The sequence below is a fragment of the Cucumis melo genome, chromosome 6 (assembly GCF_025177605.1).
Source record: "Cucumis melo cultivar AY chromosome 6, USDA_Cmelo_AY_1.0, whole genome shotgun sequence".
Classification (NCBI taxonomy): domain Eukaryota; kingdom Viridiplantae; phylum Streptophyta; class Magnoliopsida; order Cucurbitales; family Cucurbitaceae; genus Cucumis; species Cucumis melo.
In genome coordinates, this window is record NC_066862.1 from 5466825 (window position 1) to 5488488 (window position 21664).

A 21664-nucleotide genomic window follows, 5' to 3' on the forward strand; every position below is an offset into this window, starting at 1 on the left:
TAAATTTTGGAACATTTTTAAATAAAATAAACTTTAATATTTACAACATATAACAAAATTTTAGATTCTATTAATGATATACACCGATAAACTTCTATTACTATCTACCAATATGATTGTTTGAAATATATCAGTGTATCGTTAATAGAATTTTAACTTTTGCTATATTTTGTCAAATTTGTCATTTTTTATAATTTCTCTTAAATTTAAGATTTAGTAAAAATACGAGGATTAAAATTGGATAAATGAAAGTATATGGACTAATAAAAGTTCTTTAGTCTTATCATTCAAATATATAATTTTAATATATGTACTTTAAATAAATTTTATTTTAGTCATCCTTATTAGTTTGTTATTTTTTTCATAATAATAATAATAGTCTTTACACTCGAAATTTTGGTAACATTTGTATGTAGGGTGTTATTATGTTGCATAAAAATTATTATGCATCATTTAACCGATTAAAAAAATTAATTTCATATGACTATATAATTAAAAAGTATAATTTTATAAAATGAGATTTAAGATTTATAGAAAGTACGAAATCTAAACTTAAAACATGTTTAGAGTGATTCTCCATTCACTTTTAATTAAAATCATTTCGACACGTTTTTAATGATTTGAAAATCAATTTTTATGTTTCAAAATTGACTTTTAAGATTATAATATTAAATTTATTTTTTGTAATTAAAGAAATAATGTTTAGGTGTGATCTTGAACGAACTAACGTTCCTTTACAAATCAGATAGGTTTCAAGAAATCAAAAGAAAAGTCATCCATCAATAATTATTTAGAATTATTGCATAAGCAAAGCACTTTTAATTTATTTTAGACTAAGGGTATGTATAGGTTCACATATATAATTGTTTGTAATCGTTGCATGAGTGAAGCACTTTTCGAGAAATTCTAAGTAAAGCAGAGGATTCACATATATAGTTGTTTCATGCATGAAACATAAAACTTCATTTTTTGTTTTAAGGTAACGCTTTAGTTGAGTATAGACCAAGTACATGTAGACGGAAGAAAAAATATATTTTTAAAAAAGTTGCTTTTATCTAAACATATTTTTAAAAAATTATTGTTTAAAATGTACTTCAAAAATTATTTAAGTAGTTGTCAAACAAAATATTAAAGAAAAATGTTGGAAACGCAAGAATCACGTGATAGTTCTTTTACGCTATTTTGATAGGATGTTGAAAAGAAGAGTGATATTATTTAGGTATAAATTGATTTTGTTAACTCATCTTTCAAAGTGTTTTCAAGATCTAAAGTAATATTTTGAAGAGAGAAAAAAAAGATTTTTTTTTTTAAAAAATCTTTCTCTCTTCAAAAATTTGACAAAGAATTCAAATTCTACTTAAAAATATGAAAATATGGTAATAAACTTGGAAGCAAATGAGCACAATTTTAATAAATAAAATGAAAGTAAAAAAACTAAACCATCACCAAATGCCCAAACTAAAGAACATGAACAAAAATCTTGGCTTCTTTTAAAACATGTTTGATTTGTAAACTTTTAAAAATTTAACAGTAATATCTTATAACTTTCGCGATCATTCCATTTTAATATTCAAACTCAAATAGCTCTAATACAAGAAAAAACTTCAAAAAAAATTTATACGTAGCTTGAAAGTTCATAAGTCATGATACGGTAAACTTTATTTTATAAATAATCTTTAGCCATCTCTTCCATATTACCTTGATTAAAAGATAAAAAGTTTAAATCTTCTATTCACGTGATGTTAACTAAAAAAATAAGTTAGAAATACATTGGATCAATAAATATTTGGAGTCGTTACAAAAATAAATTGCAACAAAAGTTAGAAGGTCTAAAAAGTAAAAACTATTTGCAATAATAGGATTGATTCCTTATTTTTTTTAATAACAATGAACAGAAAGTTGATTGTGTTTTTCAAAGAAAAACCTAGCAATTTTCAGATAAAAATAATAATATATAGTTATATTGAATAAAACAATAACTCAATCTTATTTTAGATATAAATTTTGAATGTCCCAATTTTTGTTCTAATTTTTTTTTAGTGACCCTAAAATAGCCATTAACCCTAATTTTAATATTAAAAATTTTGTTTTCACAGATCTAACTTCAAAAGTAATAACATTCTACTAATCTCATTTTGGTAGTTAATCTCCATATTAAGAATACTCCTGTTTTAGCTTTTTACAAGATCAATAAATGAGTCTAGCCCCATTAAATTTGGAATATATAGTACACAATTTGGCCATCAATCATTCCAGTATTCCAAATTTCAAATATCTTATTTAGTTATTCTTTTTATATTATTTTTTCGAAGAGAAAATATTGTTTAATGGAATCATTATCCACATTATTCCCTTAAACTTTGAAAAATGACAGTGATGTAGAATTAAGTTTAAAATAACAATCTTAATAACACATCAAATTTCTGTCAAAATTCTAACGATTCTTTTACCTTTAGTGCAGTTTTGAAATGTTTATGAAAAGTCAATATAATATTGGATCTAATTATGCCTTCATTTGTTCAGTGGATAAAAGATCTAAGGTGGGTTCACTGGTTTATAAAATGCAATATTGGTAGACCAACTCAATTAAAAAATGTAAATGCTATTATGAGCAAAGTACGGAAGAATTCAGGAAAGAAAATATAAAGGCTATTAAGCTATGAACAGAATGCCGAATTCATCTCCATGTCCTTCACCAACAGGAAGCTTTAACTTTGCTTCTGCAAAAATCCTGCTTCCTGCCTCCTTTTTAAAGTTAAAAACTCATAAAAATAAGCAACCCCTCATTTTCTCAAGGTTGGTGATGGTGTGAACAGAGCATTTAATGGTTTTCCTCCTTAGACTTGCCTTTTCCTTCTAATTCTGAGCTGAACCATTACAGAGCCAGAAGAAAGTTAAAAGGGAAGACTCAAGAAATAACTTGGTTTTCATTATTCTCTTCTTTTTGAGATGGATATGACGTTTGTTAACAAAAACACTGTTTTGGGTATCCTATGTTTTACTCTATTTACCTTGTTTGGAACTTGTTTCTCTAGAGCTTTTACAGCTAATTTTGTGTTTGGGGATTCATTGGTTGAGGTTGGAAACAATAACTACATTCCATCACTCTCCCGGGCCAACTACGTCCCAAACGGTATCGATTTTGGAAGGCCAACTGGCCGATTCACAAACGGGCGAACCATTGTTGACATAATAGGCGAGTTGTGATCTACATTGTAGTAATAAGACCAACAAATGACGGGGAAAACAAAATCTTAATGTATATTCTGTTTCTGTTTTCATCTTACCAGGTCAGGAGCTTGGGTTCAAGACATTCACTCCCCCATACTTGGCACCATCCACAACTGGACCGGTGATTCTTCGAGGCATCAACTATGCTTCGGGTTCAGCTGGAATCTTAAACAACACAGGAAAAATCTTTGTAAGTTTTTAAAGCAACGAATGAAGCATGTTTTTGTATGGAAAGCTATGAATGAAGTACATTTTCATACATTCTTTCTCATATGATGTGTTCTTGTTATTTGTGTAACTGAAGTACGTTGCATTTGTGTTGGAAAAAGATTGCTCGAATCAACATGGATGCACAAATTGATAACTTTGCAAATACCAGACAAGATATCATCACCATGATTGGCCTTCCTTCTGCCATTGATTTGCTTAGAACCTCCATTTTCTCCATAACCATTGGTTCAAATGACTTCATTAATAACTACTTTACACCAGTCCTCTCTGATTCAGGACACCGGTTGATTCCTCCAGAGTTGTTTGTTGGCTCCATGATTTCGAGATACAGACTCCAACTTACAGTAACAACACTATTTCTTTTTTACTTCACTGACATCAACTCTTTTCCATTGCTTCATCTGGAAACAGTTCTGAAAAAAGTATTCGAATCATTTGCAGAGACTCTACAATCTAGGAGCTAGAAGGATCGTAGTGGTAAACGTCGGACCAATCGGATGCATTCCTTATCAGAGAGATTCAAATCCTTCGTTAGGAAACAACTGCGCAAATTCCCCTAACCTAATGGCTCAGTTATTCAACAGCCAATTAAGAGGTCTACTCACAGAACTCGGAGCACGATTTCAAGATTCGAATTTCCTTTACGCAGATGCATTTCACATCGTTCAAGATATTGTCCAGAATCACGCATCATACGGTAAGAAAAGAATGTGGAATCGAACATTTTCATAGAGGATATTGGTTTTCACATTGAAAACTTCGTTCACTGCACTTTAACAGGGTTTGAGAATGCTGACTCGGCGTGCTGCCATATCGCCGGACGGTACGGCGGTCTTTTTCCCTGTGGGCCGCCGTCGAGCGTGTGTGTGGACAGGTCGAAGTACGTGTTTTGGGATTCATTTCATCCTTCTGAAGCTGCGAACTCCATCATCGCCGGGCGGCTCTTGAACGGCGACGCCGATGATATTTGGCCTATCAATATTCGAGAACTTGAACGTCTTAATTAATCAATGATTGCTAATTAGATTGAGATAGGCACTTCTAGTTTTATTCAACTTTTACCCCATCCTAGCGAAAATTGGTGCAATCCTAACCAAAATTTTATTGATGGAAGTCCCATGGAATGTCTTTTTATTGCCTTTGTTACATTGTCACGTCTGCCTCTACCTTTTTATAGCTTTATCGTTATTTTGGGAGGTCAAACAATAATAGTAAATATCAATATCATAAAATTTGTTGTCTAACATAGAATTTAGCTGACATGTACATGTAGACAAGAAATCCCCATCTTCTATTAATTAATTTACATTTTCTATTACTAATTTGTAAGTGTCATGTGTAGAACACATATAAATAATACCAAAGGCCACCTAAATTGCAAATTTGGTTTTATAATGAAAAAAAAGAGTAAACTTTAGGACATATTACTTATAATTAAAATCACTCCTAAAGAATTTTTTGTTGCTATGTTTCAAATTTGATAAAATTCTCTTAATTAATTCCGGATATAAATGATATAAGAAATTTCATTAAATCATTTGTGAGATTTTATAAATCTAAAACTAATTTTAACTTAACCAAGCTAGTTAAGTACTAGATTTTTTGGAAATATTTTTTTAAGGTAGAAAACAAAATTTTAAAAGTTATTGACCTTACGGTCGATCCACCAAGATCTCTTAGAAATATATTCATAAAATTCTAATCTCTCGTAGTCATATTTTAGAATAATAGTTATAAATATAAAAAAATAAATCAAAATATCCCTATCTATCAATAATAATTACGATAAACTGAGATATTTTTCTATATTTATAAACATCAACTATAGTTGAAACAATATGCTAACGAGAATTAGCCTTTTGTGTCTGTCATCTTATCTCATTAATTTGGTTCAGTATCTACACGGTCGATCTGGTTCAGTGTTCGACCGGTCTGATTAAAAACCAACCATGTTTGGGGAATAAGAAAATGTAAGAAAATACGAGAGAATTACATTTTGCCGTCGTTCGCACAGTTCATCTCGCGGCACGAAAATTTATAGCGACTTCAACACTAGCAGACACTTCCAATTCTTCGCTGTATCTGCTGTTGATCGATTATCTTTCCTTCAATTTCATCGATTGATCGTCAATTACTTGATTCTTTCTCATACATGTAGAATTTCTTCCATTTTCAATCGCAAACCGGGCAGACGACGAAGAAGAAGACGGAGGCTTAAGGAATTGCAGCCAGTTTTCAGTTCCATGGCTGCAGAATTGAAGTCAAGCTTCTTATTATTATACGTTTGTGTTTTGGTTTTCGTTTTGCTTGTAGTTCCATTGGATTCGGCACCTCAGGCTTTCAGGAGAGATCCAGGACATCCTCATTGGCATCACGGAGCCTTCCATACTGTCCGAGATAGTGTCCGAAACGATGTTCGTCGGATGCTTCATTCACGAGCTGAGGTAGTTTTTTTTTTTTTTTTTTTTTTTGTTTGTATTTCTTCCATGTCATGTGGTTCCAATCCTTTGATTGTGTGATCGTTTACCGAGTAAAATGCAGCGGCTCCAATTAGTATATTGTTTTCCCGCTTGTTAAACCTCTTGCTTGGGATTTAGACGAGGCTAAAACAATTAGGAAGAATGGATAGTTTTAGATTTGCGTTTGTTACGTGCTCTTTTTTTCCCTCAATGTTTTTTTATTGATGGTATAATTTGCTGTCTTTCAAATTCGAGCCTGGAGTTGTTACAATCTTGGCTATCTCGGAGGAATGCCGTTCCTGGAATTAAGTAGACTATGGACTGACATTTATAATTCGGTACTTCGCAGAATTGTATTTTGCTTTTTCCTTCTTTGAACTTGTAACTTTAGTGCTTTGCTACTTTGTAACTTGTGAACTATGAATGATCACGATACATATTACACTTTTACAGAAACGAATTATAACAATTATATCATGTTTTGGTTAATGATTGAAAATGTCATATAGACGGTCCTCTACAGTCTATACACATGCATAATCTAATAAAAGTATTGCACAGGTTCCCTTTCAGGTTCCACTTGAAGTGAACATTGTCCTTATTGGTTTCAATAATGATGGAGCCTACCGGTACTTAGTAGATGTACACAAGCTAGAAGAGTTTCTGAGAGCCAGCTTCCCGTCTCACAGGCCATCCTGCCTTGAGACTGGCGAGCCCATTGATATCGAGCATCATCTTGTATATAATGCTTTTGCTGTAAGTTCCACTATGATTTTGTCGCGTAATGCCTAACTCATGTCCTTAAAAGAATTCAATTAAAAGTTTTCTATTTCGGAGACTACATATTGAAATTTTTCACTCTTGCGGACTTGAGTTCATGTTTTTAAACCGAATGTGTCCTGAAATTTATAACTTTAATTTTTTATCTATTAAGTAACAGCATGCTTCATAAGTTCTACTTCTAAGTCGGTGGTAACATAATAAACCCACTAGTGAGGCTACAAGATCATCGGAAACATAGAATTTTGATATCTATAATGCATAAAATATTCTGCTTGCACTTGTATACTTTTTTTAAATGATCTCTTTTTTGGAATGAATATTGCATTTTTTAACAAAAAGCTCCTTAGTCTGGCTACAATATTTTGCACCACTACAGGTAGGTCAGGCTGAATTGATAGCTCTTGAGAAGGCATTGAAGGAGACCATGATTCCCGCTGGAACTGCAAGAGAGGTGGAACTTAAGCTTTGTGCTGCCATTTGCTTATGTTCTTTGAAGTTTTTGGGGTAGTTTGTGCACACTGTTCTTTTTGTATATATTTATTTCTAAAAGTTCTCTACATTTCCAGACTGATTTTGGAAGAGAGGTACCTTTGTTCGAGGTTGAAGCAACAACAGTTGAACCGGTGTTTCAGAAGTTATATTCCTATATATTTGACATTGATAATGAGGGATACTCTGCTGAGAGCGCTAGAGTTATGCCAATTGCCATATTTATTGTCAACTTCGATAAGGTTTGGTAACTTTGTCTGCATCCAAATTTTGAATACAAAGTTTTGATGCTTCCTTCTAGGATCACTGATGCATTTTTCTTACTTTTCCTTGCAAAAGTATTTATTCTTCTTTAAAGTTGACATTTATGATTTATTATTCTTTCTCTGTCAGATGGAGTGCTCTTTTCTTTCTTTCTTTCTTTCTTTCTTCTTTATAATTTCTTTAATCTTTTGTGATGACCCTTAAATTTTTTCTTTGTATTATCATGCTTTGTTGCTTTTATTTCATTTTCTGTTTCACCATCCTCTGCATTTTGATAGAACACCAAGTATGTGTGTTCTAATTTGATTGAAAATACTTCAAAGATTACAAAGAAGAATTGATGAATTAATCAATTCTGAGTTGAAAAGTACAGAAAACTATGAACCAAAAGTAAAAACTACCTTCTCTGCCTATCCTCTCTCTCAAGGAAGAGTACAGAGAACTACCCACAAACTGATTCCCCCCCCCCCCCCCTTCTCCTATTTATAACCACTAGCATATGTAACTGTCTAAATATCTAATTACCCTTATACCCCTAACCTTATACTAATCTAATCTAACACATTTTCATTCTACTTCTTTAACAGGTCAGAATGGACCCCAGAAATAAGGAGATCGATCTTGATAGTTTAATGTATGGTAAACTTGACCAGCTAAGTGATGAAGATATGAAAAAACAAGAAGGTGATTACATTTATCGCTATCGATATGAAGGAGGAGGAGCAACTCAAGTTTGGCTGGGCTCTGGCAGGTATCATTTTGATATTTGGGTAATCTTGCTATTGCTATATGTTTCTCTTGCAAGTTTTAGTGATCCAATATGATTTTAGTTTTGTTTTTCCAGCTCTTAGGAACTAACCTTCAATACAGTCAGAAGCTAGGTGGAAATTATGGTTGTTGTTTATTTGTGGTTGTTGTTGGTATCCATATCATTTCAGTAATTGATGCAACAGTTAAGCTAGATTATGTGGTAATTTAATACCCAATTTCATGTCTCACTTGGTTGAATGTATATCATTAGACCATATTGTGATATTGCAATATCTGTCACTGGTATCATGTCTCAATGAAGGTTAATCAAAGTGGTCGTTGGTTCAGTTTATCTTTGAGCCCAACTGGTGTAATAGTTTGTTTGTTTCTTTGATGGAATGTGTGTTAATTCTGTTCTTTGTTTTGCAACATTGTAAATAAAGTTCTGGTATGTGATTTTGTTAGAAACGGGCTTAGGTCATGTTGACAGCCCAAGGGTAGTTAAGATTTACTTTGCACTAATTTTTTATTATTTTAATAGGGCTCGTGTTGTCTACAAATACTTCCCCCTTTGTACCTTTATTTTCATAAGAAAATAATAAAAAATAGCAATACAATAGTTTTTCTCCTTGTACCAGGGTTTCCATGTAAATTGGTGTTTGTTCTACGTCTCTACTTTCAATAAATCTCATTCTTTCTAAGGTCCAACTTTCTTCATTATTCAGATATGTTGTGATTGACCTCTCAGCGGGCCCATGCACATATGGTAAAATTGAAACTGAAGAGGGAAGCGTCAGTACTAGAACTCTACCACGACTTAGGAACGTGCTATTTCCAAGAGGATTTGGTGCAGCTACTGATCATTCGACCCTTGATAATTTTATGGGGGAACTTGCTGCCCTTATATCAACCACCATTGAACATGTCATAGCCCCGGATGTCAGGTTTTTGCATTTCATTTCATTTTATGTTACTTTTTCTATATTTGTTTTGTTGGTTACATACCCCCACAAGGTTATACCATGGAGAAGAACTGGCGAAATAGGACTCACCTTGTGAACTTGATGTATTATGTCTTCTCACTGTTTCTTCCTTATGTTTAGGTTTGAAACTGTTGATATGACAACAAGACTGCTCATACCCATAATCGTCTTACAAAATCACAATCGATACAATATTATGGAGAAAGGCCATAATTACAGTATAAATGTCGAAGCAATCGAAGCAGAGGTAAGACCCTTGCATTGAATATGGTATAAAGTTCCACAAATTTTGACCTAGAAATTTTATTTCTCTGAGTTAAATGGCTACATAATTCATTGAACTGTTATGGAATGTGAGCATCCTGTACTTTTGGGTTTATGTTTTGATATAGAACACAAACCTCTTCATATAAGTGTTTCACATTATTTCAGGTTAAGAAGATGATTCATGTTGGGCAAGAAGCAGTAATTATTGGTGGTTCACATTTATTACATCGGCACGAAAAGTTGGCCGTAGCTGTTTCAAAAGCAATGCGAAGCCATTCCCTACAGGAAACAAAGAATGATGGTCGTTTTCATGTTCATACCAAGGTGTATTTGGATGGTGCTATCCTTAGAGAAGTAAGTGCTGTCTTTTCTCAGTACAGAACTTTATCGTTTTGTTTGTGTGGTATATATATTGGTCCAGGAATCAAGCTACTATGTGGTTTACATGGACTAGTTAAGTGGCTTCCATGTAACAGCATATGACCATTTGACATTTTTAGCAACCTCATTGATGCCATTCAGTGAATAATTAATTGCTTAATTTATTTCAGGAAATGGAAAGGTCCGCCGATGTGCTTGCTGCAGGTTTGCTTGAGGTGGCTGACCCATCTTTATCTGATAAATTTTTCCTTCGCCAGGTTAGCAATAGCATAAAGGTTTTCGGTTTAGCGTACTGGATCAAAATATTTCACCAGTGAACTTAATTCTTAATGATCTATATTTTGGCATTTGCCAGCACTGGATGGATGAAACTGAAGTTTCAGATGATTCAGTACTGAAACATAAGCCTCTTTGGGCTACATATCAATCAAAAGTTGGCAAGAAGGTGAAGAAAACTGAAAAAAAGCAGGGGGATTTGCACCGAACTTATGGAACTAGGGTGCTTCCAGTGTAAGCAACTCAAACTCAACTTATAAAAGAGGGGTTGGGAGGGAGTGGACGATTAAATCACCTTTTTAGAGAGCGGTATAATGTTTGATTTTACTTATATTTATTACCCCAAGTACAAATTTTTCCTATTTAAAGGCACTCTTGTTGTGGCCATTTTTTCCAGGGTTTAACATTTAGCCTAATGTGTCAGTTCTCATGCTTTAAATAGAAATAAGTAGAGAGGAGAAACATACATTATCGGGTTTAAATTAGTGTTAAGACTTGAAGCATCGTATTGGTGCAATTTTCTACTTTTTGGTCTATGACGTGAATAATTTACAATTGTTATTTTGTCTTTTAATAGTCACTAAGATCCAAGTTAATGCCATCGGCTCCTTTTATTCAGTTTTGTCCTATCTTTGGCTGATGTTGATTCAAAACTCACGATGGAGGATGAAAGCCTGGTTTATGCAAGCAAAGATGTTGTAATCGTACTCGAGCATCAAAATGAGAAGATTCCTCTTAGGTGAGTGGAAATTTACATGATTGAATGCAAGTAAATCCGTCATCGCTACATTAGTTTACACTTTACTGAATAAAACAATATATGCAAACCTTGAATTCCTGTTTGAACTGCTGGTGTATTGAAAATTGAGATGCAACCACAAATGTTTCTCACCATGAAGGGTACGATTTGGGATAGATTAAGGGGCATTATGACCATCTTTCTCTTGACAATGTTTACATTAAAAATTACCCTAGAATGCGTAGATGGGTGTGTGAGAGCCATAATAGAGATATAGTATAACTAGACGAATATTCTACTAATAATCCTATTATATCTTTAACTAGGGCTCTCACGGAGTGTTTTTCTTCCTCTGTTATGCTGGTTTAGACTTTCCCCATTGTGTACATTTTGGTTCCTTCTACTATTGATCCTATTATATCGTTAACTAGGGCTCTCACAGAGTGTTTTTCTTCTTCCTCTGATATGATGGATTAGAGTTTCTCCAATGTGTACATTTTGGTTTCTTCACAACTCAGTAGGTTTAAACTTCTTGTTCCTTAGACCACCTATACTAACCATTTGATTTTTTGTTTTTAGTTTGTGAGAATTAAGTTTATAAACATTACCTCCACTCACAAGTTTGTATGTTTTGCCATCATACCCATGCTTTCAAAAACTAAACGAAGTTTTAAAAACTAAAATAAATAGTTTTAAAAGCTTGTTTTGTTTTTAGAACTTTACTTAGAATTCAAGTGTTTCTTCATGATTGGTGAAACCATAATAGAGAAATTGAGAGCGAAATTGCATAAATGTCAAGAAAAGAAAACTGAAATTAAAATTGTTATCAAATGAGGTCATGGTTATCTGCTATCGATGTTTGCTGTGAAGGTTGGACTCTGTTCATTTCCCGTCCTTTTACATATCTACCTAATTTCTGTAGGTTTCAGCCACTTTGTTTTTAACCATAGTAAGAGGGAAAGAACTGATCTAGTTCTACTGTTATTCTCATTTTTCTGATAAGTAACATAGATAGATTGTTCTCAGTATTTCATGTCAATTCTATCAACATTAGCCAAGTGCTTTATGGGTCCTCTACAAACTTCTATACTGGTGTAGTTTCAGCATGCCTTCTTTGCAGTAGGGAATAATGGAATATGGTGACTTTTCTTTCCTTTTTGCGGCAATTGACTCGCTTTCATTATAGCTGAAAGTGTGTTTTTTTTCTGCAGTTATGTTTCTGAAACACATAGAAGACATGCGGATCCATCGCAGGCACAACGTCATATATTGGCTGGACTTGCTTCAGCTGTCGGTGGTTTGACTGCACCTTATGAAAGGGCTTCTCATGTTCATGAGAGGGCAATTGTAAATTGGCTCTGGGCAGCTGGTTGTCATCCATTTGGCCCGTTCTCGAACACGTCTCAAGTCAGTCGAATGCTTCAAGATGTTGCATTGGTGAGGATATTTTTGATGAATTTTGGTGAAACCCATCTTTTATTGTTGTTATTATTATTATTATTGGGATATCAAGAGTCTCCACTGGTTGGATCAAACTTATCCCACTAATTTTTGAAGAGGCTTCACCCACCCCAAAGAACATCGAAAGTTAACAAGAATTTCTTGTTCGATTACTAAATTTTCTAATCGAGGGATTGAACTAACATATTTCCAAATTTCCAGGCCTTTACAGCCATGGCACCATGATTATATGTATGAGAGCACGTTGTTGTTTGACATTTCATTCTTCAACTTGTTGTGTTATCGGTTTACACTGCAGAAACATATTCACTTCTTTTTCCTTTTTCCCCAACAGAGGAACATTATATATGCACGTGTAGACTCAGCTCTTCACCGAATCCGAGATACATCAGAGGTAATTCCATTCATATCTAATCTTTTAATCTTTGCTTAGTTTAGTTTGATCATATTGATTATTTGGTGTCAGACTGTCCAAACCTTTGCAGCAGAACATCTAAAAACTCCACTCGGTGAACCAGTGAAAGGCAAGAAGAACAAGACAACTACCGAGTTGTGGTTGGAGAAGTTCTATAAAAAAACCACCAACTTGCCCGAACCTTTCCCTCACGAATTGGTCGAGCGGCTCGAGAAATACTTGGATGTAAGTCTTTCAATATATCGACACTACTGTCAGTACTAAACATCTACAAATTGTAACTGATTCTTTACCACCGAAAACAGAACCTTGAGGAACAGCTCGTGGATCTCTCATCGCTATTGTATGACCATCGCTTACAAGATGCACATCTGAATAGTTCAGAAATTTTCCAAAGCTCCATTTTCACCCAGCAGTAAGTTACTCCATTGTCAAGACCGTTTAACATAGCTTTTAGTTTTTCTTAATTGAAAAAATCTGTAGCATTGAAGCAAAACATTCGTATCATGTTAATCGATCTTAGGTACGTGGATTTCGTATTGAGCGAAGAGAGGGAGAAGATGCGATGCTGCAGCATTGAGTACAAATATCCGGTACAATCTTCTCAAAATTACATCTATGGAGGAATTCTTCTAGCTGGGTTTGTTGTTTACTTTCTTGTTATCTTCTTTTCATCACCTGTGCGCTAACAATAAGAAACATAGAGTAATCATATTTTATTATGTTAACACAAAAACAAAAATTATATTTTGGTTTCTCATGCCAATAGGAATTTAGAAATTTTTTTATCATATTGGCACATAACTTTGAGAGTACAATTAGAGAGCACATTTTCACTTCACACGATCAATCAGAAAGATTTTTTTTCTTCTCTTTTTTGAATTTATTCTGACTTGTTCTTATTTGTGAATTATTACCTTTTATATCTATGTTCTGTTTCACCCTAGAATATGTCTTAATTGACTATTTTTTTTTTTTAGGACTTGGAAACTTAATCTAAACACGTGTCCAAAGAAAGAAAGCAGTAGAGAAACAAAAAAATAATTTTTTTTTTGATAAAAATCAGGGGTAAATATATATATATATATATATATATATTGATAAAAATTAGGTCTAAGCATGATAGACATAAAAGGTCGACCAAACCGAATGACTTTGGTTTGGGAAACTTCAAGATCAGAAAATTTCAAAAATATTTTAAAGGGTTAAATTGTGAGACTGACTCCTGCTCTTTGACGATCAAGGTCGACTCGAACATTTATTAAATCGACCATAATCGATATGGTGGTGAGTTGGTCGAAAAACTTGATTTGATGAACCGTTGAACACTCCAAAAAAAATAAGTCCACTCGAACTTTTGTTGATGCTGAGTTTTTATGACGTTTCTAAATTTAAAGACCATGCATATCCCTTAATACATGGGTGAAGTGGAGCAAGATACTTGTCTTTATGCATATAAAAAATTTTGAGGTTCTATCCTTTACTTTTAGAAATAAAATTTTTTACATAAACGTGAACTTGGAAAATTTCCCAGTTGTAGACTTTGAGTTTTTGTATTTATTGAAACTTCAAACCAGTAATTGTTACGATTTAAATTATGATTTTTTCATAGAATTTATAATTTATAACAATCAAGCCCTTGTCGAATCAATTGGGACTCTTAAAGGGTTTGTCTTCTAAAGACTGTTCATGCATTAACATCTGTTTGATCAGACTAGATATTGAAGATAAAAGATTTATCCACATGAGAATTGATGTAATGATGATCTTAAAAACTAATTCCAACTATGAGCCCAATTTATTATTCATTTATTAAAATTTAAGTGTTTAGTTGATATAATTATTAATTTAAGACTTCAGTTGGTACAATTTCAAAAGTTTGGCGTATTTCTTCTATTTAGTTTGATGGTAAGACTTTTCCTTTTCCTACAAAAATCTCGCGTCGGAAATAATTAGGTTATTATCTCAAATGTACCGAATGGAACCATCTTATCTTTTAGTTTTTGATATTTTGGCAACTAATTCCAGACCAATAAAATTTACTAGTTTTGAATATTTTGATATTTGGGATAATTGTTACATTTGCAATTATCCCAAATATAATTGCAAATGTAGCAATTATATTCAAAATAAATACATAACATTTTAAAAAATTAAAATACAACAAAATCTGTCACTAATAGATCAGTTAACAAATGTTGGTCTATTGAATAAATCATAAGAGTTAATTTTTTAAAAATAGTAAAAATTGCTACCCACTACAATTAGGCTAAAAATTTAATTATTTTAAAGTGGAACTAATACAATTTAGAAATGATTAGAATAAAAGCAATTGGGTTTCATAATTTATAATTTAAACTGTGGAGTTATAAGCTTCTATTATCAAACTATCAATATCTCGCTTTTGCTTTTCTAGAATTAAGACTATAGACATTAATTTCACTTGTACACATGTTTGTTTTATTGTCTACATTTTAAGAATATATTTCAAAATAAGACAGTATTCAAAAATGTGTCATGATTTGATAACTATCCGTTTTTCTTTTCTTCTTTTCTTCTTTCGATACTTGTTTAGTAAAATTCTAAACTTATAATTTTTTAATTTTTAAAACCTGTCATGAAAATATAAAGATGGACCATTTTAATGACTTTTCAACTTTAATATGTACTTCGTTCAATTTAATCCTTCAATGCTACTTTATTACTGAAGCTTAGTGTCTAAGGTTGACGATCATTTATCCATTACCGCTTGTGTTACACCTGTCATACAATGCGTATGCTTATGCAGTGCCCCTATGGGTCACGTCATATTCTGCTGCCCAAAATTTCTATATATAAATGATCATTTCAGAATTATGTACATACAATTCAAAGAATTTTGGAGAAGTTGAAAAAATTCCAAGTTAATTGAAAATATAACGCACTTTTGAACAAGAATTAGGAAAAACAGAAGTTTACAGATTCTTTTCTGAAAATGCATTATATTTCCAATTAGCCTAGAAATTACCCATATCTTCGTAGTTTTAGTTTCACTACAAATTTTTTTAACATATTGCATTACAATTTCTTTACATCCATATTACCTTTCTCCTCAATCCAACAACAAAACATTTTCTACACCAAAGCTCTCACAGTCCCATAGAAAAAGATGGTTAAAGTACGTTTGATAAAATGATCTTAAAGCTATCAACGGGTCACTGTTCAATAGTCAAAACTAACTTTGGCTCCTTGGCTATATTTGAATACAACACAAAATTATATATATGAAGTGTATTTTTTGGTTTAAATCTGTATTACTAGCCTCTAATTTGACTAAGTTCGATTGAGGTTATTAATACATTTGGAAAAGAATGTAGTTTTGAGGCTAAACACTACATTATTAAACTCTAATTTCAAAATTCTGATTCAAGAAATCCAATATTTTAATCTCTAAACTACATTTCTATTTGTGTTCTGTTTTCATCTTCTGAAAGAAAACCTCTTCGTTAAGCAACCAAACAGAATTTTTCTGTTAGTTCATAATTTTGACCTCTAGTTTCAATATTCATTCTCGATGTAATCTTTTAAACTGACCACCAATAATCAAACTGTACAAGCTATCAAGAACTATGATCATTTTACTGTGAAATCAAATTAATGAATTGGAAAGATAAAAACCTCCTTTGTAATATCAATAGCTTTTCCCATATGTTAATGTAACCTCAAAATAATTTGACATAAGAAAATACAAGAGCAGTGAATCATACGTAATCAGAGATATGAAATTCAAACAGAAAATAAAGATCAGACATGGTTTTCTAGGCCGCATTGTCCATCAAATTAAGCAGAAATTATATCTACTCAGAGCCCAGTGCATGTTCATCACTTCAATTAATATTAATCAAAAGCCAAAATTCCAAAAAAATATATATAAAAAAATCAACAACAAATCAAATAAAATACGTATTCTTAAGGACTCCTCAGAGTTATGCTTGTGATTGTCATCAAAATTAGACTATCAGGTCTCAAAGATTTCATGCCATCACAGGAGCCGCAAAGAAATGACACATTCAAAGACGCAAACAAAAGATTGTTCAAGTAAAATACAAGAGCAAAAAAATCAAAACACAAAAACACAGATCTACACAATTAGGGAAAAGAAACAGTTTCAAGTAATGAAAAAAGAAGAACACAACAAAGCAAGAGATAACGAATAGGAATCGAGATCGACAAGAAATATAGCAGGCTTTAATTAACTACGCCTGAGAAGAACGAAGGCGAAGTAACTCAACATTCCTGCAATAAATTTGTGCTTCCTCGATCCATAGGATACGAAATCGCCGCTAATTCATGACGGAATTAATGGCTATATCGTCGGAGGCATTGCAATGGAAGATCAAGAATGTAAAACAACAAAATGAATTAAAAGAAAAACGAGGAAGATGAGGAAACTTAGCACTTCTGCTGTGAAGAAATTGGGAGGAGAGTGAAGACGGTGGGAGCTTGGGGGAGCGCTGTTGCTATTTATAAGTGCGTTGGCAAGGAATTAGGGTTTCAATTTTGCGATGAGTATTGAATATAATAATTATATGTCAACTCGTTAACAAGAAGCGCCCATGGCCTAATGGATAAGGCGTCTGACTTCTAATCAGGCGATTGTGGGTTCGAGTCCCACTGGGCGTGTTCTTTTTTCCTTTTTTGCTTTGTTTAATTCTATAGTAATAGTATTTAGTCACCTCTTTTTAGTTTGTAATAATTTATTTGATATTATGAAAAGATCTCACAAAATTTAATTATCAACTTTCACTGTATACTAACTCAATTCTTTTCAAGATGTAGATAAGTTCGATATCTAATTAGTTTATTAATTTATGTTGGTAAGAAAATTTCATTAGTTTTTAAGAATGATTTTTACAATGAAAGTTGAGAAGTATGACTAAAATGTCTAAAATAGTTGCATAGTATAATTAACAAACTTTAAGTTTTGAATTCACTGAAATTTGAAGGATGAAGAAGTGAGAAGTTTTTACTCTTTTAAATTGTTATGTTTTATGTTGTTTTAGATTTCAAAATGGAATATTTATCAAATACTAATTTATATGCTATTTGGCATTACATGATTCCCATGCAATGGGTGAAATCATACTTTTACTAAAAACAGCTAAACCATAAGCACTATTGAAAGTGAAACGGCCTTTAAGGGTCAAGGCTCCAAATGATCTCATCTCCTCCCCCAATCCCTCTGTGCAGGATGTTAAGAACAACCAACATTCATCTACGCTATAATATTTATCTTTTACCGAACACGGTTGAAAAAGTAGTAAATTAATCACTTGTTTGAAATATTACTAAATTAATTAAAAGATAAATCGACAAAAACAAAAAAATTCAACAAAATGTTTCGAATTCATAAAAATCAATTACGTTATAACTCTAATTTCAACGTACATAACTTTTAACAAGTAACCATGTTTTATTCCTGATCAAAAAATTGTTTTTAGAAAACAAGAATGGTTTCTTGTTTTGTTTTTATGTATTTAAAAAAAATTACATATTTTAAAATTTGAATTCAAAAATTAAAATGTGTATTATGTAGTCTGAAGATACAATTAAGAGTCTCGTATTCATAATTTCTAAAAACAAAGAAAATAACAATTTATTATATTTGAAAACAGACTATTTCAAATAGGGGTGAGCATCGACATCCGAAAAACAAATCCAAACAACCGAAATCGATTGAACCAACGACTGAACCAACACCCAAATGGTCGATTTTATTTAAAAAAAAAACAAACAATAGTCGATTTAATTAAAAGGTTTCGAACTGAAATCGACTTAAACCGAACAATTTCAAAACTGACTCGCTGAACATTGGTTGTCGGTTTCCCTTAGTATAAACCGATATTGGTTTTTGACTCCAATCTTTGTACAGAATCACCCTTACTCGATCGATAATTACCCTTAATTTCAAATATCTTTTTTCTTTTTTGAAAACTCATTTAGAAAAACAAGCATAGCAACCCAAACAAACCAAGAAAGGGAAATTAAGATAAATAGAGAAGACAAGACAAAACAAAATGAGTCTAAAGATAAATTGGTAGTTGGGATTGACTAATAGTGAAAGGGTCCAAGATAGTGGGTCAATTTTTATAATAATAATAATGAACAATCCAGGAATTTAGGAAAGAAATAATGTAGATAGTCATTTTAAACACTATGATTAATGATTCAAATTTGATGTCTCCAAATGTCGTCACCACATACGTAACAATAACACCTAACTAAACTCACCTCCTCCTCCCATTAATTTAAATGAAACTAAATAATAAAAATAGAAAAAAAGACCAAAGTCCATGTCGACTTAAAAATTAGCATAATGTTAAAATTAATGAGACCTTTCTGTCCTTTCAATTTTAGTACACTATTTTTATTTAAAGAAAAAGTAAACTATAAACTAATAATATAAAAAAGACATTTACGTCTTTGTTTATTTTTAATTTTTTATTCTTTCAAAATTTTCAAATTTTTATGTGCCATTTTACCAACTTGTTTATCCTGTCATGTTTAGGTATTAAGAAAATTCGGAAAAAGATAATTTTTATGTAGGTGGTCACTATCTTCAATTTATTTACAAATAATTCTAAATCAAGGAAATAAAATATGTTAAAATATTTTACAAATTTTATTATAAAAATAATGATAATTTGTAGAAAAATTATCAAAAATTAACAAAAATATTTTTATTTTATAGAAAAATAAAGTATAGTAAATTTAATTTCTTTATAGAGCGTAAATAATTTATCTTTTTTTTCTATTTAAAAAAGTTAAATGGTATATAAGAAACAAATTTTAAAAATAAACTAACATTAGAGGTTTAATTTAATATTAAAAACACATGGACTAAAATTAAAAAAATAAAATACCAAGTCTAAAATTAAACAAACTTTAAAGAATATAGAATCTAAAACAATATTTTAAGCTAACTTTTAAAATCTATAGAAAATATTTTAAACTAAATTTGAGGGAATAAGAACCAAAAAAAAATGTTTTAACGTAAAATTAAAAAAAAAAATAATAATAATAATTAAAAAAGAGAGGAAAAAAAGGCTTTATAAAGTCAGGGGTTCCGGCGTGTTTCCCAAGCCATTAAGTTTCAAACAACGCGGGCCCCAACAGACTGGGTAACCCCGAAATTCTCCTCTCCCTATAAAGCCCTCCGCCCTCTCTTCATTTCCACAACTTTTCTCCCAAAATTCCCCAATTTATTTGTTTGATATCGTCTCTGTTTTTCACCCATGTGCCCCTCCGGTACCGCTTCCGATCGTTCTGACGTCGCCTCCGTCGGTTTCCGTCAGGCATTCGAGGTACTGGATGCCGACCACGACGGAAAGATTAGTCGCGACGATCTTCGCAAATTCTACAGCGGTGGAGGCGATGCCGACGAAGATGCAATTGGGTCAATGATAGCCGCTGCGGACTTGAACCGGAACGGAGTTGTTGAGTATGAGGAGTTCGAGCGCGTGTTGTCCGGCGGACGGAGGAGATCGACGGGGATTATGGAGGAGGTGTTTAAGACGATGGATAAAGATGGAGATGGACGATTGAGCCACGCCGACTTGAAGAGCTATATGCATTTGGCTGGATTTTCGATATCTGATGAAGAGGTTACGGCGATGATTAGGTTTGGCGGTGGAGATGAATCGGACGGCGTTTGTTATGAAGGATTGCTCAAAATTTTGGCCATTGATAATATGTATTGATTGGTACATATTTATTTATTTTTTGGGTGGTTGAGATCGTCGGAGGTTTTCAAGAAAAGCATTTCTGGAAAATGTTGATATTCTTATTGTAAAAAGTGCTTTTCTAATTGAGTCGTTTTGTTGTGGTTTGGTTACTAATCCTGAACCTCTTGTATGTATTTGAAGTTTACTCAATAAATTTTTGTGTTTTGAGAGTAGAAAATAGAGAGTGACAAAGAAATAGGAAATGCGTTAATTTCGATAATTCAAGGGGGAATAAAAGCATGTTTGAATTAAATATTTAAAAATAAGCCATTAGACTTCAGGAAAGGGTTTTCTCTAAAAAAAAAAAAAAAAAAAAAACTATTTAAACTCTCTAGAAGCAAAATTATTTATATTTTTATAGATGGTAAATATTTTATCAAATTTTCTATTTCTGACAATTTTTTAACTAAATAAACATAAATTAAAGAGTATAATAATAAATATTTTTATATAATATTAAATGTTTTATGGTTTAGCTATATTAGAAAATCCAATCATGGTTGTAGTTATTTTTTTAGGGTTGAGTCCATAAATTTCTACAAAGGTAAGTGCATGCACCCTCGATAATAAAATTAAAAAAGGAAAAGAAATACATACTACATATTTCTTTCCGTTTGTATTTGGTTAGGGGATTTTAAAATAAATTATAATTAATTGGGTTTTAAAATTTAAGAATAATAAAAAAAAATACACTTTATGACAAACAAAATACATAATTAATTGAGTTTTAAAAAGGTTCTTTTCGAGAATAATAAAAATATATAAATTATTTACATTTTATAGATGAAAAAAAAAAAACAAACTCGAGTTCGTCCATTTTATCCTTTTTTTTACCATTCTTCCTTACTGTTTTTGTAAAAGTAATTTCAAAATTTAACTTCATACATATTTTAAAATTTAAATCCATCAAAAGACAAAGGGAAAAAAAAAGCTTAAATAGACTAAATTAAAACAACACTTAACCAAATTTAACAAAAACGTAATTTTCTTCTTAAACAATAATAACGTAAAGAGGTTAAAATAATTGAAAGTGTAGGGATTGGTAATTTCAAAACGACCTTTTTGTAAGATTTTATTCAATATTTTGTTTTCAATTTATTATTTATTTATTTATTCTCTAATCCTAATATTTAAAACAAATTATTGAATATGTTTTTCGTCTACAAAATTTA

At 31.8% G+C, this 21664-nt stretch overlaps 3 protein-coding genes and 3 non-coding genes across 6 annotated transcripts; 4 read left to right on the forward strand and 2 right to left on the reverse strand.

Moving 5' to 3' along the window:
- The first annotated feature begins 2949 nt into the window (after positions 1-2949).
- On the forward strand, positions 2950-4594 carry LOC103483897 (GDSL esterase/lipase At4g16230-like). The gene is made up of 5 exons (XM_008440740.3): positions 2950-3196; positions 3291-3421; positions 3561-3806; positions 3904-4159; positions 4243-4594. The coding sequence occupies exons 1-5, from the start codon at positions 2950-2952 to the stop codon at positions 4467-4469; spliced, it is 1107 nt and encodes a 368-aa protein (XP_008438962.2). The 3' UTR covers positions 4470-4594.
- Positions 4595-5439: 845 nt separating this feature from the next.
- Positions 5440-13601, forward strand: LOC103483898 (uncharacterized). The gene is made up of 16 exons (XM_008440741.3): positions 5440-5906; positions 6483-6677; positions 7081-7155; positions 7271-7435; positions 8045-8208; positions 8933-9151; positions 9311-9437; positions 9623-9811; positions 10009-10095; positions 10194-10348; positions 10734-10853; positions 12065-12290; positions 12649-12708; positions 12781-12954; positions 13035-13144; positions 13253-13601. Exons 1-16 carry the CDS (start codon positions 5706-5708, stop codon positions 13416-13418), a joined length of 2433 nt encoding a protein of 810 aa, XP_008438963.2. The 5' UTR covers positions 5440-5705; the 3' UTR covers positions 13419-13601.
- A 2908-nt stretch (positions 13602-16509) lies between these two features.
- On the reverse strand, positions 16510-16598 carry LOC127150122 (small nucleolar RNA snoR118). Its single transcript, XR_007822139.1, has one exon. It is a non-coding gene; the product is annotated as a small nucleolar RNA snoR118 (small nucleolar RNA).
- Positions 16599-16684: 86 nt separating this feature from the next.
- Positions 16685-16758, reverse strand: LOC127150109 (small nucleolar RNA R66). The gene has a single exon (XR_007822126.1). It is a non-coding gene; the product is annotated as a small nucleolar RNA R66 (small nucleolar RNA).
- Positions 16759-17318: 560 nt separating this feature from the next.
- On the forward strand, positions 17319-17391 carry TRNAR-UCU (transfer RNA arginine (anticodon UCU)). The gene has a single exon. It is a non-coding gene; the product is annotated as a tRNA-Arg (tRNA).
- Positions 17392-19865: 2474 nt separating this feature from the next.
- LOC103483899 (calcium-binding protein CP1) lies at positions 19866-20670 on the forward strand. Its single transcript, XM_008440742.3, has one exon. The coding sequence runs from the start codon at positions 20004-20006 to the stop codon at positions 20466-20468; it is 465 nt and encodes a 154-aa protein (XP_008438964.1). The 5' UTR covers positions 19866-20003; the 3' UTR covers positions 20469-20670.
- Positions 20671-21664: the final 994 nt, after the last annotated feature.

Excerpts from the sequence above, each read along its gene's own strand:
- LOC103483898 (XM_008440741.3), top strand. The coding sequence starts at position 5,706 with ATGGCTGCAGAATTGAAGTCAAGCTTCTTATTATTATACGTTTGTGTT. Across the intron at positions 10,854-12,064 it reads AATGAGAAGATTCCTCTTAG|TTATGTTTCTGAAACACATA; the intron begins GTGAGTGGAAAT and ends TTTTTTCTGCAG. Across the intron at positions 12,291-12,648 it reads TGCTTCAAGATGTTGCATTG|AGGAACATTATATATGCACG; the intron begins GTGAGGATATTT and ends TTTCCCCAACAG.
- LOC103483899 (XM_008440742.3), top strand. The coding sequence starts at position 20,004 with ATGTGCCCCTCCGGTACCGCTTCCGATCGTTCTGACGTCGCCTCCGTC.
- LOC103483897 (XM_008440740.3), top strand. The coding sequence starts at position 2,950 with ATGGATATGACGTTTGTTAACAAAAACACTGTTTTGGGTATCCTATGT. Across the intron at positions 3,422-3,560 it reads ACAACACAGGAAAAATCTTT|ATTGCTCGAATCAACATGGA; the intron begins GTAAGTTTTTAA and ends TGTTGGAAAAAG. Across the intron at positions 4,160-4,242 it reads CCAGAATCACGCATCATACG|GGTTTGAGAATGCTGACTCG; the intron begins GTAAGAAAAGAA and ends GCACTTTAACAG.